The following is a 25,146-nucleotide window of genomic DNA, read 5'->3' on the forward strand; positions in this document are numbered from 1 at the left end:
CACTTATGACCAAAGTTTGCAGTCAGGGGGCTATGGGTTTCTGAAATGAGTTTTCCAGTCATAATTATATTTGTTTAGTATTTATAGTTTAAAAACAAAAGAAATGCAGGGCTCCTCCTCCAGAACTGCAGTTTGGAAGATACTCCTCCTCTAATTCTTCAGGTCTCTGTTTTCAGTGTCGTTTGATTAGCTGCAGTTTGGTCACTTAATCCCAATGAGCACCCTGATTGAGTCCCACCGACATTAAATGGTCTTAATACCCATTCCCTGCCACTGAAATATAAGCTTTTGTAAACTTTGTTGTGTCACTTGATGCGTTGAAACGGGTCCTCCACCCATTTAAAAATGTAAAAAGTGTAATACATGTGAATATACATTCAGAGGGGCTTGATGTAACATCTAAGCTCAAACAGAGCCGGGAGCCAGCTTAGCAATGGCACAAAGGCAGCCTGCTCTATAATACATCCTCTGGGACCATAAGAATACCACCGTTTCTGCTGGACCGCAGGGGAGGGGACGACTTCATCACTATGTACCGACCAGAGACTGAAAGCATCTACTGCATTACAATATAGACTACTTGGCCCAAAAGCTTGCTTTTCTTGTATAATACACTTATAAGGACATGATAATTATTTTTCACAGTCCTGGATCAGACACCACTTTGACTGAAGTGGCTCATTAGAAGTATATAGTACAATAAGGCGTATCCTTTCTCCATGGATGTATGTGATGTACGCACACGTCTCTCTCCAGTTGGAAAAGTGCTGCCTGTCTATCATCGGTTTTAGAAATTTCATCTTCAATCTTGCAGTTAGAGCTGTGTTTATAAAGCCCATTTGTCATTCTTCCAGTATGTTCCATATATTCTAATGTGCCCTTGTTAAGACAATATTTATGTGCTGTAATCTCAGAACTTCAGCATCCTGTTTTGTGGAGCTTTAATATTGTTCCAGAAATTCCTCAGTATCATGATATAAATTCTCTGCAGTCTGTTCTACAGAAATTTTAATTACTCTCAGGGTCTTTTGTATGCCGAATATTTTCTTTCATGCCCATTTCTAAAATTAATATTTTCAATTTATGGTGATCATAAAATTATGTCATTCTGAGCGTAATTTAGAGTTTGGAGCAAAGCAAAAAAAAAAGATAAAATTTCTCTTTCCTACCATTGGGGGACACTGCGAGACATTTGGGTATAGTAGTGTGTCTAGGAGTTTTGGCACTTATCAACTTGTTTGATCTTCACTCTCTTCAAGTTAGTGAGGGGATTACAGGACAACAGTCCTCGTATGGAGCTTCTCACTTTAGCAGAGCACATACAAGAGACTTCAGAGTATGTAGGACAAGTAGTCACGGACGCCTTGTCTGTCAATGCCTTCGGCACTCATTATTGCAGTCCGTCATAGCCTATGGTTACGTTCGTGGACAGCTGATGCCGATTCCAAAAGAGCATTAGAGGGCTTACCTTTTGACGGGGTTAGTCTGTTCGGCTCAGAGCTGGAAAAGGTTATACAGGTAGCCACAGGAGGCAAAAGCACCTCCCTTCCCACCGTAACCAATAGGCCTCGACAGGGTAGGTTCTGGTCCTTTTGGACTTTTGCCCAAGTGCGGTGGGGGGTTCCCATTTTCAATTCAGGACCCTCCCCTTCAGCCTAGCAACCGCACCCCGAGTATTCACCAAGATCATGGCGATCATGGCGGGGCTCCTACGTCAGAAGGGAATAACAATGATTCCCAATCTGGACGACCTTCTCTTCAAGGCTCCATCTGCATCGATCCTAACTCGATACATAGAGATTTCAATGCAGTTTCTAGAAGCTCACGGCTGGGTGCTGAATGTGCCCAAGTCATCACTAATTCCAGCGCAGCAAATGCGTTTCTTGGGTCTCATATTCAACACACAGACCCAAAGAGTGTATCTACCAGAGGACAAGTCCTCTCGCTTCGCAGCAAAAACAAAAAATCCTTCCTAGCAAGGAAAAATGTGTGTCTCAGTTACATGAAGCTCCTGGAGACAATGGTGTATGAGGCAGTCCCCTTCACGCAATTCCATTCACGCCTGCTTCAGAGGGAGATTCATTAGAAGTGGTCAGGTTCCCAGAATCATTTGGACAGGCAGATCATCCGCCTGTTCATACACACGAGGGTCTCCCTAGCGTGGTGGGTATCCAGACACAACCTGGAAAGAGGACAGTCTCTTCGAACATGGTCATGGACCTTGGTCACAACGAAAGCAAGTCTGTCAGGGGGGGGCGTAACAGGACCCCTGAGGCTTCAGGGTCTCTGGTCCCCCCAGGAGGCTTCACTCCCGATAAACATCCTGGCGCTCAGAGCAGTATACATATCGCTAACGAGAGCTCAAAGATTCCTAGCAGGAAAGCCTCTACAGGTTTAATCGGACAACACCACGACAGTGGCCTACATAAATCACCAGGGAGGCACACTCTGTGCAGCAGCCATGCGAGAAACGGCACAAATAATGACATGGGTGGAGCAGCATGTCCCCAGGATATCGGCCATTTACATCCCAGGAGTAGAAAATTTGGGAGGCCGATTTTCTCAGCAGACAAACATTCCACCCAGGCGAATGGTCTCTAAACAGACAGGTATTCGCCCTCCTGGTGGATCGCTGGGGCACGCCAGTGATCGACCTAATGGCGTCCAGACTAAACCATCAGGTCCCCCTATATGGGTCAAAGGCGCGGGACCCGCAAGCGAGGTTCACAGATGCCATGACAGTTCCATGGCAATTTCGGATGGTGTGCCTGTTCCCTCCGATTCCCATGCTGGCACGGGTGCTAAAGAAGCTAAAAAGAGAGCGGGTCCCCGCAATTCTAATAGCCCCCCCCCCATTGGCCTCGCAGAGCTTGATTTTCAGACCTACTGGGACTGGCAGCAGCCCCTCCCTTCCGGTTACCAATGTGACCAGATCTTCTAGTTCAGGGTCCGCTTCTTTGCCATACTTTAGATCGGCTAGCTTTGAAGGCATGGCTGTTGAGACCCTAATTCTTGGGGCAAGGGGGTTCCCACAGGAAGTTATTACAACCCTTATCAGGGCGAGAAAGATATTGTCATCTGCCATATATCATATAGTTTGGAGGGCATACATACATACAGTGGTGTGAGTCCAAGGGATTCCACACATCTAGATTTAGACTTCCCCGCCTGTTGGCCTTTTTACAGGCCGGTCTAGAGTAAGGACTACGCCTAGGATCTCTTAAAGTCCAGGTTTCTGCGCTTTTCGTGTAATTTCAGCGAAAATTAGCAGCTTGTAGAGACGTTCAGACTTTTCTTAAGGGGCTTCTCCATGTGCAACCCTCCTTCTGGGACCTCAATTTAGTGCTCGGTGCACTTACCAGGCCTCCGTTTGAACCCTTAGATTCAGTGGACTTACGTTATCTTACTTGGAAGATTTTGTTCCTGTTAGCTATAGCTTCAGCTCGTAGAGTGTCGGAACTGGGAGCACTTTGCTGTGATCCCCCTTTACCTAATCTTCCATGCAGACAGAGCAGTACTTCGTACCAAGCCTTCATTCTTTCCAAAGGTAGTATCCAGATTCCACTTAAATCAGTAAATTGTGGTACTGGCCTTTCGCCCCGCCCAGTCCTCTGCAGAGGAATTCTTACATTTATTGGATGTAGTCCGAGCCTTACAGTGTTACGTGGATCGCACGGCCTCCATTAGGAAAACCAGGGTTCTCTTTGTCCTCTATGAAGCGCATAAACTGGGGTGGCCAGTGTTGAAACAGTCGATTGCCCGCTGGCTTACCTCCACCATTCGGTGGTCATATGTACGGGCCTCGCAGCCTGTCCCGGCCAATTTAAGAGCGCATTCTACTAGGGCGGTAGACGCCTCTTGGGCGTCGCGACGCGGGGCGTCAGCAGAACAGTTGTGCAAGGCAGCGACATGGTCATCCGTCCACACCTTCACTAGATTCTATAGATTGCAGGGCTTCGCATTGGCCGATGCAAGCTTTGGCCGCAGGATTCTGCGCGCAGCCGTTCCAGAGCAATCCCTCTCTTAGAGGAAGCTTTGATATATCCCCAATGTCTCGCAGTGTCCCCCAATGGTAGGAAAGAGAAAAGCAGATTTTTACTCACCTGTAAAATCAATTTCTCTGACTCCATTGGGGGACACTGCGCACCATCCCTTGCTCTGTATATAGTTCTATGTGTGAAATTTAATTGTTTTAAATGTTTAAGCCCTACGGGTGTCTCCCTTTCCTCTCACGCTTGGTTAGTCAAAACTGAGGAAGCTACAGGAAAGGAGGGGCATAGTAGGGGAGGAGAGTGAAGATCGAACAAGTTGATAAGTGCCAAAACTCCTAGACCCACTACTATACCCCAATGTTATGCAGTGTCCCCCAATCGAATTGGAGAAATCGATTTTGCAATGAGTAAAAATCTGTTTTTTCACCTTAGCATAACCACGATGCGCTGCTGAGGAAGGTGTCGACAGATTTAGAGTTCGGTGGAGGCGTGTCTTGGCTCAACTCTAACTTGCCATGTAAAAATAAAGCTGTCCAGTATTTGTGTGCTATATGCAAATACATACAGTATTTTTCCTTCATGGAAAAATATAAATGCATTTCCACCCCATGAACTGCAACATAGTTTATCCGGAGCAAATGTGCTCTTTTTTCTTTTTCTTGTTTTGTGTCCTCTGCTCCTATTTCTAAATGGAGACCTCTGTATGGAGCTCCAGCAACAGACCTCAGGACACTGTCACACTGGCCAACTTTGTGACTCTCGTCATCGAGGTCCCCCCTTTGAAGACACTATATATATATATATATATATATATATATATATATATATATATATATATATATATATATACAAGTTAACCCGTGCATGATACTCATGCATTCTAGTCAAATCAAGCTACTTAAGGTGTTAAAAAGGTTCTTGTCATGCATTTGGGCCATAGCCCAGGCCTCAACCACCAACCACTCCCCACTGTCACCTCCGGCAACCACCAACCACTCCCAACTGTCACTTCTCCTTCAAGAAATATATATATTTTTTTAAAAAATCTTTATAAACACTTTTAACAAATTAAATTAACAAATTAAAAACATCTTAGTATACCAAATTTCAGCCCTTTCTGAATTTTTTTTTCCACACACACTAAGAATTTAGTAGGTCAGTGTATACTGTATACTGTATATGCAGGTGGCGCTGCAGCTTGGTTTTATTTTTTCCACACACAGACAGACTAACACACGCCACTAGACATTTATATTATAGATATATATATATATATATATATATATATATATATATATATATATATATATATATATTATACGCTATAAGTTTTTGTATTTTAGCTTTGTAGTTTCTACGATCCCTATTCTTACTTTCCTTTGTATTTTTCAGGTATATCGGGTGGCTAGTATCTGTATTGGGAGCCCTCCAGAAACTATCACCTGGGAATTCAGAGACAAGGAGAAGACTTATCACAAGATTGGACCCATGACGCCCCAGGACTTTTACAAGGAACATGTTAAACCCATTTACGATGTGGAAGAAAAAGTGAGCTCTTCTAGTGAAACAATGTGTGCTATACATTCATAAACACACGTTCGAGTTTATTATTACCATGGTCAAAATAGCACGTGCATTAGCCAATAGCGATCACTCAGATATTGTTTTTTCAAAAATCACCATATTGGACTAAAGCTAACCACACATATAATACCGTAAGCCTAATATCACATTATGTGTAGTCACAAAATTAACCGAAGGCCAATAATAAGCTAATAGAAGTCAGTCTGATCATTATTAGACATGTTGGTAAATGGGGTTGGAAGAGGACTGCCATTGGTTTGTGTCATTCAATAGGCCCCAGTGAGGCTGGAAGACGTGTAGGTGGTCAGACTTGACATTTATCCAATGACTTGCCGAAGGCTGGCTTTAATCAGGGTATTGACAGATCAGATGAGACTACATAGTTTTCCAACACACGTACCGTAGAATGCAACCAAGCTAAACTGGAGCAGACCATGCTTGATTTGTGGTTGGTTATACTCAGCTGCACATGGGCAGACCTGGCTGTTTGTAAAACAGATGGATGCTAAGAGAATGTACTAGCTTAAGTAGATAATTGAAGACTAAATACTAAAACTAAGTACAGTGTCTATTAGGAATCGATATCATTGTTATACAGAAATATGATTTTTCATTTGGGTTATAGGAAATAAAGAACACTTCTGCAAAAAGATCAGTAAACTACCTCAAGTGTAATGTAAAACAAACAGAAAACGTTTCAAAATATATTTTTTAAGATGTGATTCAAATAGAACATTGCATTTAATTTTACTACAAAAACCTTCATAGTCATTATTATATTTGGTGTGTTGTTCTGAATATTCCTCCTTTAGTATATTGCCCTACGTAAAGAATTTTTTTGACACAGACATCAGTAGTAACACCTATGGGTTATAGAAGAATAATTTATCAATGAATTGCAGATTTTTTTATTATTTAATTTGATGTAATCTGCTACAAATATGTTATTTGATAGGTTTCCTTTATGTTTTGTTACTACTCTGTTAATGCTGATACTGCGCTTTCTGGAGTGAGCAGAGAAAACGGCATCCTGACTACAGTACATCCAGCTCTGGCTTGGCTTTGTGTAATCAGTTCTTCCTGGCTCTGAGATTAAGAAAACAGCTCTCCCACCCATCCACTTCCCATTGAGCTGTTTGTTTACCAGTATATCTCATGAAGCCATCACTCGGACACACATACAGGGTTGATGGATTTGTCACGGAATATACAGCCGCGTTTCATATGAAATTCAGTGGTCCACAGCACATATACTGTAGATATACAGAATAACTGTGGATAATTTGGTTGCTAAGTAAGCACTACAAATTGGAGGACTGCAATGTAAACTTAAATAGTCTCCTATTTCCAAATAATTCCACAAATCACGGACAGCAAGACACTGACACAATAGATTTTTTTTTTATAGGGATTTGAAAATGTTTTGGCTTTTTTTTTGTACATTATAATACAAATATTATTCTTAATAACAATGTTAATGATATAATTAGTCTTTATCTCTGGTCCTCACAAGAGCTTCTTTCTCATTGCAGATCTGTTTTGTGAATGATCCCCGGCCACAAAACAAGTTTGGTAAACTGTACACTGTGCAGTTCCTGGGGAACATGGTGGATGGCAGGAAGACATTGTATAATAACCAACCTGTTGAAATCTTAAAAAAGCTGGCAGCTGCCTCCATAAAGGAAGGAGAGGTAGGTACCATAGGTAGCACTTACTAATCCTAAATAAATCATCTGGGGTTTGATTTTTTAAATAGGATGGATACATATGAACAGGGCAGCAGCCAGGGGTATCTGGCCAAAGAGGAGTAATGTGATTGGCTTACATCCAGTCATGTGACACCCAGGTTAACCAGGAACGCCATGCTGCTGTCATGTTTCACAGCCAATTGCAATCAATAATGCAGTTAGGCTGGGGGTATGTACATATCCCCTTTAGTGGATATGATCTCACTCAGGGTTACTTAAAGGATACGTCCATCTTTCGTGGGCCGTTTTTTGGGTGAGCATTAGATATGCAATGTTCAGTCCAGCAATTTGAAGATCATGAATTTACACCGATAGGTACAATTTGGATAGAGATAATTATATTGTGCATCTAATCAATAGTTATAGGATACAGGTAATATTTGTTACAGTTAATCCTAAAGTAAAACAGTCCCCTTATCCTCTAAGATGGGAAGTATTATCCCAGCATGTAACCAAATAAAACTACAGTGGTAGAAAGGTACTGGAATGCAGTTTAACTTGTTTACCCCTTATTTGCATACGGTTGCCAGCAAGGAACTAAAAAAAATACTAAAAGTAATTTCTGGATTAAATGACATATAGGTAGATTTTTTTTTTATGTAATAGTAAACAAAATGGTCATGTATGGCAAATGGTAAAATTAAACAACCAATGTACTATACATTTTAGTAGGGACTGCCTGCTTTGTTCTAATGGACTTGGTTCGTAAGTGTGTGTGTATTTCTAGTTAGCCGGGTCTTTCCACTTTATTATTTTTGTATTATATTTTGTTTTCTATTTATACTTGCCTGTGCAGCCCTTTGTTTTAATAATATTATTTTCCAACAGGCAGTGTGGTTTGGATGTGATGTTGGGAAACATTTTCATGGAAAATTAGGAATCAATGACATGAATATGTAAGTTGGATGAAACTGGAAACTTTGCACTTCTGTTCTCTTGAAGATATGAATGTATAAAGTTAGTATGCACCTCTTGTGAAATGTGCTGTTAAAGTTATCAACCAGACTCTCAAACATGAATGTGTCAGTTAGATTGAAATGAAATAAGGTCTGTTCCACAGTGTAACGCGTAATTCACATTTGAAATTACTTAATATATCTGTACCTTCTGCTCATCATTCTGTTTAAAAATGGGGAAAGAACAGCTTGTGGCCAATCAGATCATCTGAATGTTCACAACAGCAAGAGATAAGTGTGCTGATTGTGTGGGAGGCAGTGACCTGTCTACTTGTGTGATTATGTTAGTGAGGACAGGGCTGCATGTGATAGGCGCATTGTTATGTATGGAGTCACAGACTGAGAGTTAGATAGTGGAAGGAGCAGGGTTCCCCTGACAGCACAGAATTATAATGTGAGGCTCTTGTCAAACATTTGCAAAAAAAAAACCCATTGTTAAATGAAATTGTTTTTTGCTTCTTCCCCTTCATGCACAATTTACATATCACAATAGACAATGTGAGCAAAGCATCTCTGTCACATACTTCCTTTTTCTCTCAATATATACAGCACATTATGGGCCACCATGAGAGACGATAGTGCATATCATAACAGATCCAGTCGGGAAGTGTAAAATACACATTTATTACTGTCAAAGGCTGTCTTCTATATTTTTATATACATGTTTTAGATTGTTTTCAATTCCACTTTGATGGACCATGCCTAGTTCACACATTGTTAGAGGATGCAAAAGTGACAGATCTGGGAAGTGCTAGTTTGGGACATATATATATATTATTATATATACATACTAATCCTAAAACAGATAAGACAAATATTTCTTCTGCTCAAAAATCATATTAATCAGTGAGCGTTTTCCAGTGTTATGGTGTGGATAATTAGACGGCTATAACTAGTTGTTTTGTTAGCATCAACAGGAAAATCTCTACAAAGGTAGTCCCATATCTAAACGTTTATCTTGATGAAACAGGTTGTCCTAAAGTCTTGATAGGTTCAACTGATGTGACCTATGCAAATGTTCAGGTTTGTGCACAAAGCTAGGCTCAGATTGCGGATGAGCAGCACATATTAGGCAGGCAGTTAGACATTCTTGTGCACAGAAGAACTGCCAGCTGAGATGGTGAAAGGAATGGGAACTAGAAGGTGTTAGAGCTGTGCACCACTTATTATTTTTTCTTACTGCAGTGTGGATTATAATGATTTTCTTGGTGTCTGTATATTATTGGAGGTGATCAGTAGTTCTCTATTCTCCTTCAGAAATATGGCCTCTGCTCAGCTGCACAGCAGTACAAGGGGCTTCCTGTTCGTTATGCAGCTGACAAAACCAGTTTTCAATATGGGTTGCCGGTGCAAGTTGACGTAAATGTAGGTCATGGATCTTGCAGGGCTGCTGGTTTGGGTTTATTTATTTAGATGTGCATAGTATGTTTCCCAAGGTGCCTGGCTCCCGGGGATAAGACACTTACAGTAGTAAAATGTTGTGACTGGACTGTGAGCCTGATTTAATTTGTGTGTAATTTTGCTTTCTCAGAATTGCTTCTGTTTTGTTTACGCATTTCCAGATTTGATCATGAGCTGGTGTTTGGCTTGTCCGTCAAGAACCTGAACAAGGCAGAGAGACTCCTTTTTGGAGACTCGCTAATGACACATGCCATGGCTCTGACAGCCGTCACAGAGAAGGTAAAGTATGAGGCCCCCTTGTACTGCATCATTCATTATTATATCATCAACCACCTAGATCACACAAGACCTCTGACCACCATAGATGTACTTATGTTCTGTCCATCACCCTTACCAGCAGAACCAGGGCCATCTTAATAACACTATGGGCCCCTGGGCAAAGCAGTTCATTGGGGCCCATATATATATATATATATATATATATATATAATGTATAGATTTCACTTTTTTTTTAATGTACTCGCTCAGTGACTCTTGAAGTACAGCAACTAAAAAGTCAGATCCCCCCCTTCACTTACCTTTCAATCACCCTGTTCCCCAATTGCACCCCCTTTTTCTCTTCTTTTTTCTTATTCTGTGTCTTCTGCTTCTTTTAATCCCTTCTTGTCGCTTGCTTCTCCGTTGCTTCTCGCGCCGTAGCTCCTCCATGCTGCGTTTCTCAATGAAAATGTCGAGTGCAGCACTGAGGAGGGGAACAGGGAGGGAGCCATATTGCAACCTGACCACGTGACTGCAAAAGGTAGCCCCCCGGGCACCTGCCCATCGTGCCCAGTGGAAAGACGGCCCTGAGCAGAGCACAACCTTGCCGCTTCTCGGCTTCCAGAGATCTATAGGTGGTTTTCCCATTATTTCCCAGAAAAGAATACTCTTCTTGTGATCCGTGCAGTCCTGTATCTAGCTTGGATAATTAATTGCGCATCATATTTGTCTTTAGTGGATGCTTAGGCCGGAAGTAGAGAACAGGTCTTAATCTCCTGACAGGAAGCCACACATTACTTTTGCTAGCATACATGGACTTGCAAATTCCCATTTTAGCTGCATCTCATATGTAGAAAATTGGTTTATGAGTGGTTGGATATTCTTGTTATTAGGTGAAAATCATTCACTTGTTTTTTAGAATGTTTCATTTACCAGTTTTGCATTATAGGCACTTAACAATAACCAACCAACCTCTGACTGGACACTTTGTTTCAATTATCCACACCCAAAGAACCACACAAACTTGTAGCAATACAGTGATTGTTAAACAAAAAAAAATAAAGGCCTCAGTGTCGTATTCGTCTCACAACCCATTTTAAATCATATTTAAACGGGTCATACTTTTTTATAGCTATGTGAGCATGAGTGAAAGGATAGGGGTACACATTTCTAAAGTAATTTGGCTAAGTTAAGGAGATACAGGTTGAGGACACGTGTGACAAAATAATAGTAAACGGCAAGCAGCAGCTTGATAGGGTGTGTCTGCAATCAAAACAGCGCACCTTCATTGAATTCCCTTTTAAAGGCAAGGTGGGAGTGTCATCTGTCCATCAAATTAGGGCTGTGGGAGGAGTATCAACTTTATAAACCTGTCAGTTTCATTGCTTAGTTGTGACCGATGCCAGATAGCGGCCGGTGGTTAGTGAGTCTCTGGCTATGTCTGTCTAGCGTTCGGGTCATAAGAAAGAGTGTGGAAGGCTATGCCGTCAATTTACTATACCATCCTAACATTAAAAGCAAAGTAAAAAGCTAGAAAGCGTTCATGTGTGCATCACCTGAAGTCTGCCTGTGTCACAATAAATATATAATATATAATTGCCATTGTTACTGATTGATATAGAACCTATATCTGCAGCATTTCTGCTGTCAGTATGTAACAGTGGCTAAATAGTACATCCATCTAGCAAGGCAATACTTCTTCAACCTCCTTTATTTTATTGTTTTGCTATAGAAGATGTAAGCAGCTCTTGTTGTTAAGCATGTACCTCCTATGCACCTCCCCCGCCCCAGGGAGCTATGTGCGGGACGCACTATCCTCTCTTACATTTATTGGGGGAGAGAGGACAATGAGACCTCCAACCGTTATTACAAAATTCTGACCTAATGATGGCTGGATGACGCCAAGACCCTGGGAGTGGTTTCATTAAGAACCGTTTTGTACGGACCTCCTGGCCTGTTTTTATTCCCCCTGCTGGTTATAGAATGTGGTATTTTCCTTATCTGGATTATCTAACAAAAATGCACTAGAAAAAAAAAGAAAGAAAACTTTGCTGGGAACTTGTGTTGTCTGTTTAGGGATAGTAAAGGACTAAGCAGTATTAAATCCACAGCTGCATGAGCCATATTAAAAACTAGTTCATGCTGGTGGTATGGGATTATTTTGTGACTCTGCCTTGTTCACTCTCCAGAATTTCACCTAATAGCATCAAAGGCCGAGGATTAGCTGCTGCCCCTGTCTGACGGGGGCACGTTCTTCCTGAGTACTTGTCCTTCTCCGAAAATAGACCCCTTTGAAGCCCCTCACACATGCCATGAATGGTTTCACAATGTAAAGCAGATGATTGCATTTGGTCAGTCTGTAAACATCATTTTGGTATTTTGGACACTAAGGGGCATATTCAATTCCGATCCCAATTCGCGGGATCGCGCTGGAACGGCCGCGAACCTAATCCGCGGTACCGCAATAATGTAGATTACGGGCTGCGAACGAAAATCTGCGGTATTGCGGTACCGTATTACCGGCAGTACTGCGCATTTTCCGCGTTACCGCGGATCGGGTCAGAATTGAATATGCCCCTAAGTGGGAAAAAACCCCCACAAAACTTATTAAACCTTGGTCTTATGAACACTAGCACTGAAGCATTGAAGTCAAATAACATTGCAACTAAAACGCAAGTTGCTCTCACTATAGCGGATGTGGGATGTAATTATATAGTGTGTATGCATACAGGGCCTGAGTCATTAAGGAAAGTAAAGCAAAGAAGTGAGTAACTTTGCAACTTGGCAAAACCATGTTGTACTGGATGGGAGGTAAATTTAAAACGTGATGACAGATTTATAGTTGGGGTAGGGCATGTCTTAGATCAGCTTTAAATGTCAGTGTAAAAATAAAGCTATCAAGTATTTGTGTGCTAGATGAAAAAAAGATGGTATTTAACTTATGTGCAAAATAATAAACTAATTTGCACCCCTTGTATTGCAACATGGTTTTGCCATGCTTTACTTACCTTTATGAATCGGGCCCACAATATTATATGATCTAATTATATTGCTGTTATCTGTAGCTTATTGATGTTTTTTGGGGGACGTGTTTGGGAGGTGGGGGCATTTTCCTGCCTCTATCTAAGGAAGACTGTCCTGCTTTCATTCTTATCAGAGATGTTGCCTATATTGAATTTCCTGCAGGTTCCCTTCTCCCTCCCTGGAGTTAAATGTTCAGCTACAATGAACACACAGCATTCAGATATGTTTACGTGAGAGCTCCTCTAATGTAGCAGTTAGTGAATATCTCCCAAACCATGTACGTCCAATATATGGGGCCTCAGTTTTAACGGAAGGGGGGATCCTGTGAAAAGCTAATTCCTGGTGGATTTCTTTAATTAGATTAATGCTCTGTGTGCAAGCTGCAGTCTAGGAAGTTCCAGATGAGTATATTTGCCAATTTTGAGGGATGGATAATGTCTACAGTTAATTGTGTCCATATGTTTTAGGGAACGATAACCCTAGCCTAATATAGTGTGTATTTTGCCTTTTGAAACCTTGGTGTAGTTATTTATATTATGAAACACATGATCAGTAGTTAGGAAGCAGTGCGAGATAAAGTAAAACATATACACTGTACAGTGGCAGGGTAAGATGCAGGAACAACATGACACACACTGACTCATGTCATTGCTACACCAGAACCTTGTTCTAATGATTACCTATTATGTATCTCTATCTCAGGATGGCCAAGTAGAAGAATATGAGAAATGGAGAGTAGAAAACTCCTGGGGAGATGATCGTGGAAATAAAGGTAAGGTCATTCCTGACATCCAAGCTCTCATATTCTGTAGGTTTTACCATGTTACTCGAGAACGTAGTTACACAACTTCTGCAATAACAGACATTGGGCACACAATGACAGAAATATGGGGGGAGATTCAGTGACATGTTATTAACTCAGGAAAATGAGCTTACAATATTTGTTCGGTCAAAGATAGGAGTCGGCTCAGTTACAGAATGGGGACTACCATAATCTCATTTTACAGATTACATTTGACTACAGGGAACGCAGCACATATCATTTATATGCATATTAATTATTGGGGTATAATGTGTAAGTTGCACATTTTCCATGATTTTGAATCATGTTGGATAATACAGCCATTACAGATGTTTTAAGAGACATCTTTCTATGCGACCTTCCTAGTTGTTAGTCTTATACCATGACAACCATAGGCAGGGAGCTCCCACTGTTACGCTAATGTGTTCCATCTAGAAGTCCGTGAGAGCTACTCATGCTGCTTCCTTTATTGACAGGGAAAACCACCCAGATATCACACCCCTCTTGACAAATCTGTCAAGTGACCCATTGTCATGGCCAAAAGTTTTGCCAATGACACAAGTATTGGTTTTCACAGAGTTTGCTGCTTCAGTGTTTTTAGACCTTTTTGTCACATGTTGCTATGGTATACTGAAGTAAAATTACAAGCATTTCATAAGTGTCAAAGGCTTTTATTGACAATTACATTAAGTTTATGCAAAGAGTCTATATTTGTAGTGTTGACCCTTCTTTACGAAGACCTCAGTGATTCACCCTGGCATGTTGTCTATCAACTTCTGGGCCACATACTGACTGATGGCCGCCCATTCTTGCCTAATCAATGCTTGGAGTTTGTCAGAATTTGTGGGTTTTTGTTTGTCCACCCGCCTCTTGAGGATTGGCCACAAGTTCTCAATGGGATTAAGATCTGGGGAGTTTTCTGGGCATGGACTAAAAATTTTGATATTTTGATCCCCGAGCCACTTGGTTATCACTTTTGCCTTATGGCAAGGTGCTCCATCATGCTGGGAAAGGCATTGTTCGTCACCAAACTGTTCTTGGATAGTTGGGAGAAGTTGCTCTTGGAGGATGTTTTTGTATCATTCTTTATTCATGGCTGTGTTCTTAGGCAAAATTGTGAGTGAGCCCACTTCCTTGGCTGAGAAGCAACCCCACATATGAATGGTCTCATGATGCTTTACTGTTGGCATGACACAGAACTGATGGTAGCGCTTACCTTTCCTTCTCTGGACAAGCGTTTTTCCAGATGCCCCAAACAATCTGAAAGGTGATTCTTCAGAGAAAATGACTTTACCGCAGTCCTCAGCAGTCCATTACCTGTACTTTTTGCAGAATATCAGTCTGTCCCTGATGTTTTTCCTGGAGAGAAGTGGCTTCTTTGCTGGCCTTCTTGACACCAGGCTATCCTCCAAAAGTCTTCACCTCACTGCAGATGCACTCACACCTGCTTGCTGCCATTCCTGAGCAAGGTCTGCACGGTGGTGCCCCGATCCCGCAGCTGAATCAACTTTAGGAGACGGTCCTGGCACTTGCTGGACATTCTTGGGTGCCCTGAAGCTTTCTTCACAACTATTGAATCTCTCTTCTTGAAGTTCTGGATGATCCAATAAATGGTTGATTAAGGTGCAATCTTACTAGCAGCAATATCCTTGTCTGTGAAGCCCTTTTTGTGCAAAGTAATGATGACTGCATGTGTTTCCTTGCAGTTAACCATGGTTAACAGAGGAAGAACAATGATTTCAAGCACCACCCTCCTTTTAAAGCTTCCAGTCTGTTATTCTAACTCAATCAGCATGACAGAGTGATCTCCAGCCTTGTCCTCATCAACACTCTCACCTGTGTTAACGAGAGAATCACTGACTTGATGTCAGCTGTTTTTTTTTGTGGCAGGTCTGAAATGCAGTGGAAATGTTTTTGGGATAAAGTTCACTGTCATGGCAAAGAGGGTCTTTGAAATTAATTGCAATTCATCTGATCACTCTTCATGACATTCTGGAGTATATGCAAATTGCAATCATAAAAACTAAGTCAGCAGAATTGGTGAAAAATGATGTTTGTGTCATTCTCAAAACTTTTGGCTATGATTGTACATGTCCATTGCTATGTGAACACAAATCTATCATCGGCTTAACCACAATGTATTATAAGTAGAGACAAACTATTCATTATTCCTTTCTGTTAGTTATCATGAAATAACTCGTATCAGATAACGTTAAAATCATATAAACAGTACATATAACTCCTTGTATAACAATACAGTACACTAAGATAATAAGGTAAGATAATATAATATTTATTGATCAATCCCAAAGGCAGTTTACATAGAAATACGGGTCTTTACCTGCTCTGGATTAATTTTTTGTGTTAGACATATGTATCACTTTATACTAGTCACAGGCATACAATAGCATATTTCCTAGACGAGGGACTGACAATCGTATACATAGTACATATAATTTCCTTTAAGCCACTTACACCCAGATTCTGCTATACATTTACACAGTATGAATAGATAAGTACATGCACTCAGATACACATAACACATAACAGGGTAAATGATATGTATATGATGAAATATTGTACATAGATATTGAGCTTCATTTAAGATGACATATGTTCTCATTAAAATCATAATTAATAACAATTTTACACATATATAAACTAGCATAGATGATACTATACATTATGAAGTTTACATTACTCTGAATAAATTTCCTGTTCTCTAAATGTGTATAAGTACTTCTGGTCTATGTGTGTACACGTGTATCCCAGGTTCCATTACATTTCTTCCCGTAGAATTCTTATCCACTATAGAGCCATTATCATTCCCAATGTTAATTCATAGTTCTTTCCCTAAGATATATTATCATTAACCCATTATACTCCTTGTCCCATAATATTACTGCTCTTTGTTCCAATATGTCAGTGTCCCATATATAATTACAAGTTAACCCGTGCATGATACTCATGCATTCTAGTCAAATCAAGCTACTTAAGGTGTTAAAAAGGTTCTTGTCATGCATTTGGGGCTAGGCCAGGCCTCCTCAGGGGAAGAGCGTTACTTCCCGACGTAAGCGCCCTTTTTTAACGTGGTTTTGTCCACATGTCACCACCTCCTCATTCTTCTCCATCACCTTCATCTTCATATCCTTAATCTCCATCGTCTTACTGTTCTAAAATCTCTCGATACACAAAGTTTCTGCTAAACACCTTATCGCTGTGATTAATCAGTCTTCCTTGAAGGGCAGTAATTATAACCTGCACTTTCACATCACTGCTTCTCCGAACTCGTGAAAATGTGACATACAATTGTCCATGACCAAACACAGGCTCTGGTAAATAAATACCCACACGGTCAAGAGTTTGAGCCCTCAACTGGTAAATTTAGCCTTTACTACCCCTCCCACGGGGGGAAGGGGGGATGATCGAAGTTAACTGACTTCACTATTATAATTTTTTGGTCAAATAATGTCAGTATACCAAATTTCAGGTCAATTGTATGAGCCCTTTCTGAGAAAATAGTTTTTCCACACACACACACTAACACACGCCGCTAGGCTTATATATATTAGATACTCTCCCAAATACTCTTGGTTCCATATATTGTAGTGTCCCAAATACTCCTGGTCTCATATATCATACTGTACCAAATACTCCTGGTCCCATATACCATACTGTCCCATATTTTGTTCTGTCCCATATTTTGTTCTGTCCCATATAACGCACTGTCCCATATATTGTTCTGTCCCATATGCTCCTTTGCCCATATATTGTACAGTCCCATATAGTCCTGGGCTCATATACCATACAGTCCCATATAGTCCTGCTCCCATATATTGTACTGTCCCATATACTCCTTGTCTCATATATCATAATCAACGTTTATTTATATAGCGCCAACACATTCTGTAGCGCTTTACTGTACTGTCCCATATACTCCTGGTCCCATATACCGACCGTACTGTCCCATGTACCCTTGGTCCCAAATGTCGTACGGTCCCATATACTGTACTGTCTCATATATCGTTCTTCCCATATGCTTCTGGTCCCATATACAGTACGGTCCCGTATACTCTGGGTCCCACATATCATTATTTCCTGTATATCATACTGAAAAACTTAGAAGGCAAGAGGAGGAATTGGAAAAGAGTAAGGGAAAAATATTTGTAGGTCTGGGCTGCAATCCCAGCATCCTTTGCCCCCACGTATGCACATGTGGACACACTATATGTCAGGCAGGTGTGATGATGTCATCATACCTGAACAGGTATGTACATTGTGTTTTAAATCGGCACACATTGAAATCGATCATGCGCTGCCGGCACATATGCAGGTCAACTGCTGTACTTCACATTCACTGCTGCAGCACGTGCGCAGACTAATTATTTTACAGCTCATGGTTGTGTGTTTCCCACAAGAAGAAAGAAACATTACAAGTGTTTTCCATTTAAATTATTTAAACATAGAATGAAAAATATTTGATTTCATCCACCCCCCCTATGTAAATGTATATGACTATGTAACATAATGACTTTGGCATTTCAGATAACTGGTACAGCAAGCGTGGTCACATAGCCCTATTTTTTAAAAGCATAGATAACAGTATGTTGCTGGGTGTGTGATGGATAGCAGGATAGAACGTTTATGTGTTTGTGTGTGGGGGCGGGGTAAATTGAATCTGCCTGTACATTTATACATCATTGCCAGGATAACATTTAATCAATGCTAATACCTAAAATCCCTGCAATCACAAACGGATTTATTAATTAGCAGAAGTTCTAGAGCTCTAACATGGATTGTCTGGAATGAGCCTCTGCAAAGCGCCACGGAGATTAGAGAAAGAGATTCCATAGCTGATTATTTAGTACTCCTATTTACAACTACATTTTTCTTTGTAGGCTTGCCAAAACATTCTATGTATTGATTGCAGCTATGAAGATTAATACAGTATATTAAGAGGAGCCTCTCTATAATCCAGCCTATTACTTTAATTGATATTTTGATGGGTGTAGGGCAGGGGGGTTATACCATGATAATTTAAGCCTAACTGTCCCACTTCTTTATTAATTGCCCTTTATTTAATTTAATGCTAATCGACTTGGAATATGCGGCCCTCAGACCGTTCACCTGCGGCCCCCAGCTCCTTCCTGCTTTATTGTCCGATGTGTTTGTTATAGCTGGTGACACTTGTTTAAAATGCCTGCTGATATGTTATTACAAATAGTTGTCTTTATTTTATTAAATGTATTGTTTTAACGTATTACTGAGATGAAGGGCAATGTGTGTCCCTTCTGAAGGCTAGCGGGTCATCCATGCAATCTCTGAAGTGTATCAGGTTGCTTATCGCTGCCCTGTGGTGTGATGTATACACATAAATCACAGACCACGGCTTCAAGAGTCATGTATGATTACTAAACTCTGTACATACACAGACTTTGCTTAGTTTGTCATCTTTTTTCTGACCTGTGATCTCTGTCAAGAATAAATAATTGTATATAACGATTTCAAGGAAGAGCAGCATTGACAATTGTTTCTAAAGTAACATATTTTATGCTACACATGAAGCCTAGATCATGCGAAATTTGGAGTGCTGGACGAGCGACCTCCTTTTTTTTTTTTTAAAGCTTGTTATTAGATAAGTATCAGTTAGATTGAAAAAGAACTATCAATGTGGATGATCAGATCTGTGCGTGTGTATAGCTATCTTTGTTCTATCTTTTCTAGTTGTTGTGTAGTGTGTCATACTGTCTCATACTCTGGTGTTGCACTACTGCAACTTGTCACTGCTGGTATTTCACGGTGAACGTGTGGACTGAGTTCTGAATTAGAAATTGGGAAGCCAGTCCCTGATGCAGCTTGGACCTAATCTAGCAGTGGTAGTTTTCTCCCATTTATCACAAGTTACACTATCTGCATATGCTTGCTATTAATCAAGCTGGGAGGACATAGTTAGCAGATTGACAATGGAGAATCGAGACAACTTCCTATTAATTCCAATTTGGGGTTGAGGGAAAAACCTGGAAACAGGAGGCTATCAGGTAACGGAAACTTTGCTTGGTTGGTGAGACCGCAGTTTAGCACCCTTCCCTAAACAATGATAAAAGGGTTAGAGGAAATCCCTTCTTAAAATAGACTTTCTTATGAACAATAATGGTAACCGTGATAGCCACTAACTATAAACCAAATGACTAAATTAGTGCATTTGTAGAATAACAACAATACACTTACAGTTCTTACTTAGTAAAACAGCAGAGAGCTGTTATATTTAAGAGCTTGTCTGCGCTAGAATGGCAGCACTTGTTTGTATGTGAGCCAGAGAACCTGTTACTAAATTGTCCAACATCCCAGTTGCTTTGGCTCAAAAGGCTCACTGATTGCATTCTGTGTAGTGTCTTCCAGCTTGTCCTCTTACAGCGACTGGTCTATCCCCTCTTATTCTGTCTGATTAGCGTAGGTAATAAACAATCACTTATCATCACAATTTAATGCTAAAAAATCACTGAGGCAGCTGGAGCAAAACTGGCCCGGAGCTGTAAGAGATAAGTTACCACCTCACTGGGGGTATATATATGTATATAACATTTAGCCAGCGCAGAATAGGTATACGTGCAGTACAAGTCTAGTTAAATAGGTGTCCTCTGCAAAGACATGGCGAAATCATCACTGGCGAAACTTGCCATGAATATGCCCCTGTATCCTGAAAATAGGTTTGTTTGATTTTTTTCTTTTAAGTCATACAACATGGATAAGTGGGTAATTTCAAACCATATAAAACAATCATGGTGTGTTTAACAGAAATATCCTCCCACAAGCAAGTGACTTTAACTCAAATCAATCCTGTGCATAGATGAACTTTTTTCGTTGTCTTTATTAACAGTACAGACATTTTACTATTTGCAGACACTTCTTTCTGCCATAGGTAAAACTAAGGCTCTGTGTGTGAGGCCAGTGAAAGAAAGTACGACATGCCTGTCTTAATAACACAAAATAACCATTGTCATTCCATTTCTAGAATCTACCTCAAAGAAAGTTGCAATCTTTATTATCACACTTCTAAAATGTGTTCTGAATGTGTCGTCCTCCTCATTTGCATAGTTCTATGCTGCACTGATAACAGCGACCGCTATAGTAATCAGTAATTTAAACTACTATAAATACTTCTTGATTTAGCTGCATTTATATCTTACATTAGTCATGAGAGTGAAGCGATATTGGAACTGTCTTTATTTTATGTGTTTCTATCATGTAGGGTGAATGTTTTTATTACATTGCTCTTTCCTTTATAAAGAGTGTCTAGAGGTATCAAAGGTGTCCCAATTGGAAAAGGTTTTGTCACATAGTTTCTGCTGCATTATGTCAAATTGTCACTAATTGGAAACAACTCACTGCGCCTACTATGCAGACAATTATTAATAGGGTTTGGCACTCATACAAAATTGAGTTTGTGACATGCATATTGCATAATACTTCTAATTCATTTAATAAAGTCTGGGCGCCGTGGATATCATTTTTTCAAATTCAAACTCCTTTTGTCCTATGATTTCTCTACAACATTCCACTGGATGCCCCTTCTCAACCCTTTAACAGGGAACACGCCTGTAAATGAGCATTTTCCACACCGTTTAATCTCCTTTAAATATCTAAACTCTATTATCATACAGTAAAGAGTGCCACAGTCCATCCAGCTTCTCCCTTGTAACATTTTACATACTCCACCATCTTGGCCTGCAGATCTCTACCCCTTGCTATGGTAACGGGTACATATATCTACAAAGTGGCATCTATGCTGTGGCTCCACATTTTTTAATGTGTTGCAAATATTTTTTTCTGTCTCACTTTTCATCTGCATACTGCAGTCACTGGGAGAATGCAGGAAAAAAGTAAAGAGAGAAATAACTTTAAGATTAAGCAAATCTGGTACTACAAGCCGGTTGTGGGGGGGCTTTGGGTCACAAGTTGATATACTTTCTTTTACATAATATTGCTTTATTTGAGTTTTGAATAAAAACAAAGAGCAGGAGCACCTGAGATATCACAAGACCTCAACATAACAATACAGAAAAATACAACAAATACTAAGATCTTTACAAGTAGTATTCCCCATTTATGGAGACTGATCTGGGTCTCACCTCCAGGCGGAGTGGATCACTAAATTTAACTGTGGTAGGTTCCGTAAAACATACACACCGAATAGAGTAAAAACAAATAAACTACTATGAGCAAACAAAACACTACAATGAGGGAGGGAGAGGAAGGAAAGGGCAATGGGTGAAAGGGTATAAATGGCTCAGACTTGGATTAAAACAGCCAAGGGGGAAATTAGAGAACAAAATAAAACTTGGTCATTATTTCAAGTCTGCATGGAGGCCATTACAGACATTTGGGTGTATACTGCGTAGTGTCCTTAAATGCCAACCAGCGGCACCAAATACCGCAGAAATCCACAGATTTGTCAGCCGAAGATAGTAGAAGATCGTCCATGTCCATGTAATAATCCAGCCTAGAACACCATTCTTTAAAGGTTGGAGGGGAAGGAGACAACTGGTATTACTGCTTTAGCAGCACAGTTCAGGTGCATTAACAGAGATTTGTTTTAAACTGAGCTGTAGGTAATCCTGGCCGTAGGATGCTTGTATAATGCAAGGATCCTGTGAAGGTCGATATTCTTTGTAATTAAAGGATGGTTAGGAAATGGCTGTATTCTCTGTCAATGATTTGTGCTGTCAGTGTCACATTTTATTACATAGGAAAATGCTGCCCATTATTACCAACATATTGTTCTCAGGATACTTGTAACAGGCAGGAATTCGGGTGGGATTTGGAAAGGAAATGTTATAGTACAAGAAAGCAACATAGCACAATAGCCAGCATTCTGCCTATCTGCAGAACTTATCCCCTTTGATTGTGACAGCTTAAAGAGCCGTGCATGTTTTTCTTCTCTCTAATTTAAGAGACATTATGTTAAGTCTTTCTGCCTCTGCCAAGCCTGTAAGTTAAAGCATGCTTAGATCTCTCTAAGCTCACTGTGTGTTTGAGTAAGGCGTTCTCTGCCAGTACTACAATGTTAAGTACATTTTTATAACAAGATCCAGGCCCCAGTGCTACAGATGGGCTCCTAATTAAGTGTGCTAGGCTGTTTATTGCTCTTATGCCCGTGTTTTGTTTCGTTTTTTAAAAGTTATATTGCCAAGCTGTGCATGCATGATCTATGGCATACATAGCATAACATTTGTGTAACATTACAGGATGATGATATAAACGTTAGACATTGGGGTGAATGATAAAAGTGCATGCCTAGGTGGCATTTGACTAATGGTAATGTTTTTGCTCCTGCCCAGGTTATCTTATCATGACCGATGACTGGTTCTCTGAGTATGTCTACGAAGTAGTTGTGGACAAGAAGTATGTTCCTGAGGAAGTTATGGAGGTACTAAAGCAGGACCCTGTGGTACTACCAGCCTGGGACCCAATGGGCTCATTGGCTTAGGGAAGAAATAATTCCATACGTTCCTACTGTCCTCTTTTCACCATCAAGACTACAAATGTCCTTCTCCCTGTCTTGGTGTGGCACTGGAAACTACACTCAACCAAACACTGCATGTTTTCCCATGAAAAAGAGATGGACATTGAACCCCAGGGGTCTGCTGTACCTCAAACCCACCACTCAGGAAGAGCATCTCTTCATCCAGCTCATCACACATTTTTATTATTTTATCAGATTCTCTAACTGTTGCATTAATCTTCCTTCCTTTGTACAATAGAATGAAAGATTGGAGCTATATTCAAATCTATAACCTCTGCCTATTATGGTGGCAGAATCTACATATTGACAATGATTTAGATGTGGTTGGGCACCAGAGATAATGGGACTCCCAATTCCTTTCTACAAATATCACAGAACGGTACAGAGTTGCAAACTTACTGCTACTCTGAGGTATATACACCTCTCTAAATTCATACAATCCCAGAGCCTGATTCATTAAGGATCTTAAATTAAGAAGTTTCTTATTTAACTCTCCTGTACAAAACCATGTTACAGTGCAAGGTGTGCAAATTAGTTTTCTGTTTTGCACATATGTTAAATACTGACTGTTTTTTCATGTAACACACAAATACTTGATAGCTTATTTGTACACTGAAATTTAAAGTTGATATTTGTGTGCTACATGAAAAAAACAGTCTGTATTTAACTTGTGTGCAAAACAGAATACTAATTTGCACCCCTTGCATTGTAACATTGTTTTGTACAGGATAGTTAAATAAGAAACTTCTTCATTTAAGATCCTTAATTAATCAGGTCCCTAGTCTTTAGAAGACAATTGAAGATTCAGTAGTAAGTAAAAACTGTTGAGATATTGCATTGAAGTGTATAGGAGCCAATCAGAAATGTACTTTCATTGATCTAAATTGCACTTGACTACTCAAAGATAATATGTGAGTGAGTGATATGATATACAGCCCATGTATGCTGTGGATTCACCTGATTGGGTGGAACGGGTGCTGTGGCTTAGCCAATAGAGAACCACGGAGTGAAGTACTCCCTGACCATCTGTAGGCAGGCAAGTGCCCTTGTAATGAATTGTTGTCTTGTGTAATCATTTTATTCTATGTTTTCAATGTAGCATTTTATTTTCCTAGTCAGGCAGCTTCATCAGTGTTAATGTACTGCTGTTCTTTTTTTCATGAAGTATAACCCCTAGTTGGTTAACTTTTTTAGTAAAAAAAAAAATATATATATGAAGAAAATCCACTGGGATATGTCATTTGGAAAAGAAATGTTGATCTGTGCCCTTGATGCTTTTATACTAGTCTGAGACCTCCAGTAGGACTTGAGATAACTCTTTATAGTAGGGAGAATGTCAGTTTATAAAATGCCAAGTTGATGATGTCTGTCACCGATTACGGAACTCTGCATCCCTGTGAGGTCCTGGCAATGCCTTCTCCAACTACATCAGACAGCTTTTATGTCTCATTACACTATGTGTACAGAGCTGTATTTTTAGTTTGAATGGATTGGAGGCATCAGTGAGTGATTTCAGACAGGCAAATAGGAGCCCTGAAGCATTTGTGATTCATTTTTATGATTTTATTCTAGTTTCCTGTTTTTAATTATTTTATCTGATTTTAGATGGTGCTTTGAAATTTTTAATAAAAAAAATAACCTCTTACCAGCCAATATGTTGTTCTTTGTATGCATTCACTCATTGTTAACAACCCCCATCTTATTTTGGCATTTATCCGCTAAGTAAGAACAATGCACAAGGGTGGACTGAGCAGCTTGGTTTCTCTCTACTTAATGTGCTATGTGGCACTGATGTGTGCCAGATGTCCGCAGTCCTCTATCAGAAACAGGTTTGAACTGAGTAGCACAAATAGCTTTT

General features: G+C 40.1%; 1 protein-coding gene across 1 annotated transcript in view; it reads left to right on the top strand.

Annotated features, from left to right (window-relative positions):
• Window positions 1–24,941, top strand: part of BLMH (bleomycin hydrolase) — a 42,701-nt gene extending 17,760 nt beyond the window's left edge. Inside the window, exons 7-12 of the mRNA XM_075196879.1 lie at window positions 5,385–5,540; window positions 7,109–7,267; window positions 8,153–8,220; window positions 9,843–9,960; window positions 13,666–13,735; window positions 23,104–24,941. Coding sequence (XP_075052980.1) covers window positions 5,385–5,540; window positions 7,109–7,267; window positions 8,153–8,220; window positions 9,843–9,960; window positions 13,666–13,735; window positions 23,104–23,252 — 720 coding nt within the window. The 3' untranslated portion in view covers window positions 23,253–24,941. The remainder of the gene's footprint in view (window positions 1–5,384; window positions 5,541–7,108; window positions 7,268–8,152; window positions 8,221–9,842; window positions 9,961–13,665; window positions 13,736–23,103) is intronic.
• Window positions 24,942–25,146: the final 205 nt, after the last annotated feature.

The sequence above is a fragment of the Mixophyes fleayi genome, chromosome 2, assembly GCF_038048845.1.
Source record: "Mixophyes fleayi isolate aMixFle1 chromosome 2, aMixFle1.hap1, whole genome shotgun sequence".
NCBI classification, from domain to species: Eukaryota; Metazoa; Chordata; class Amphibia; order Anura; family Limnodynastidae; genus Mixophyes; species Mixophyes fleayi.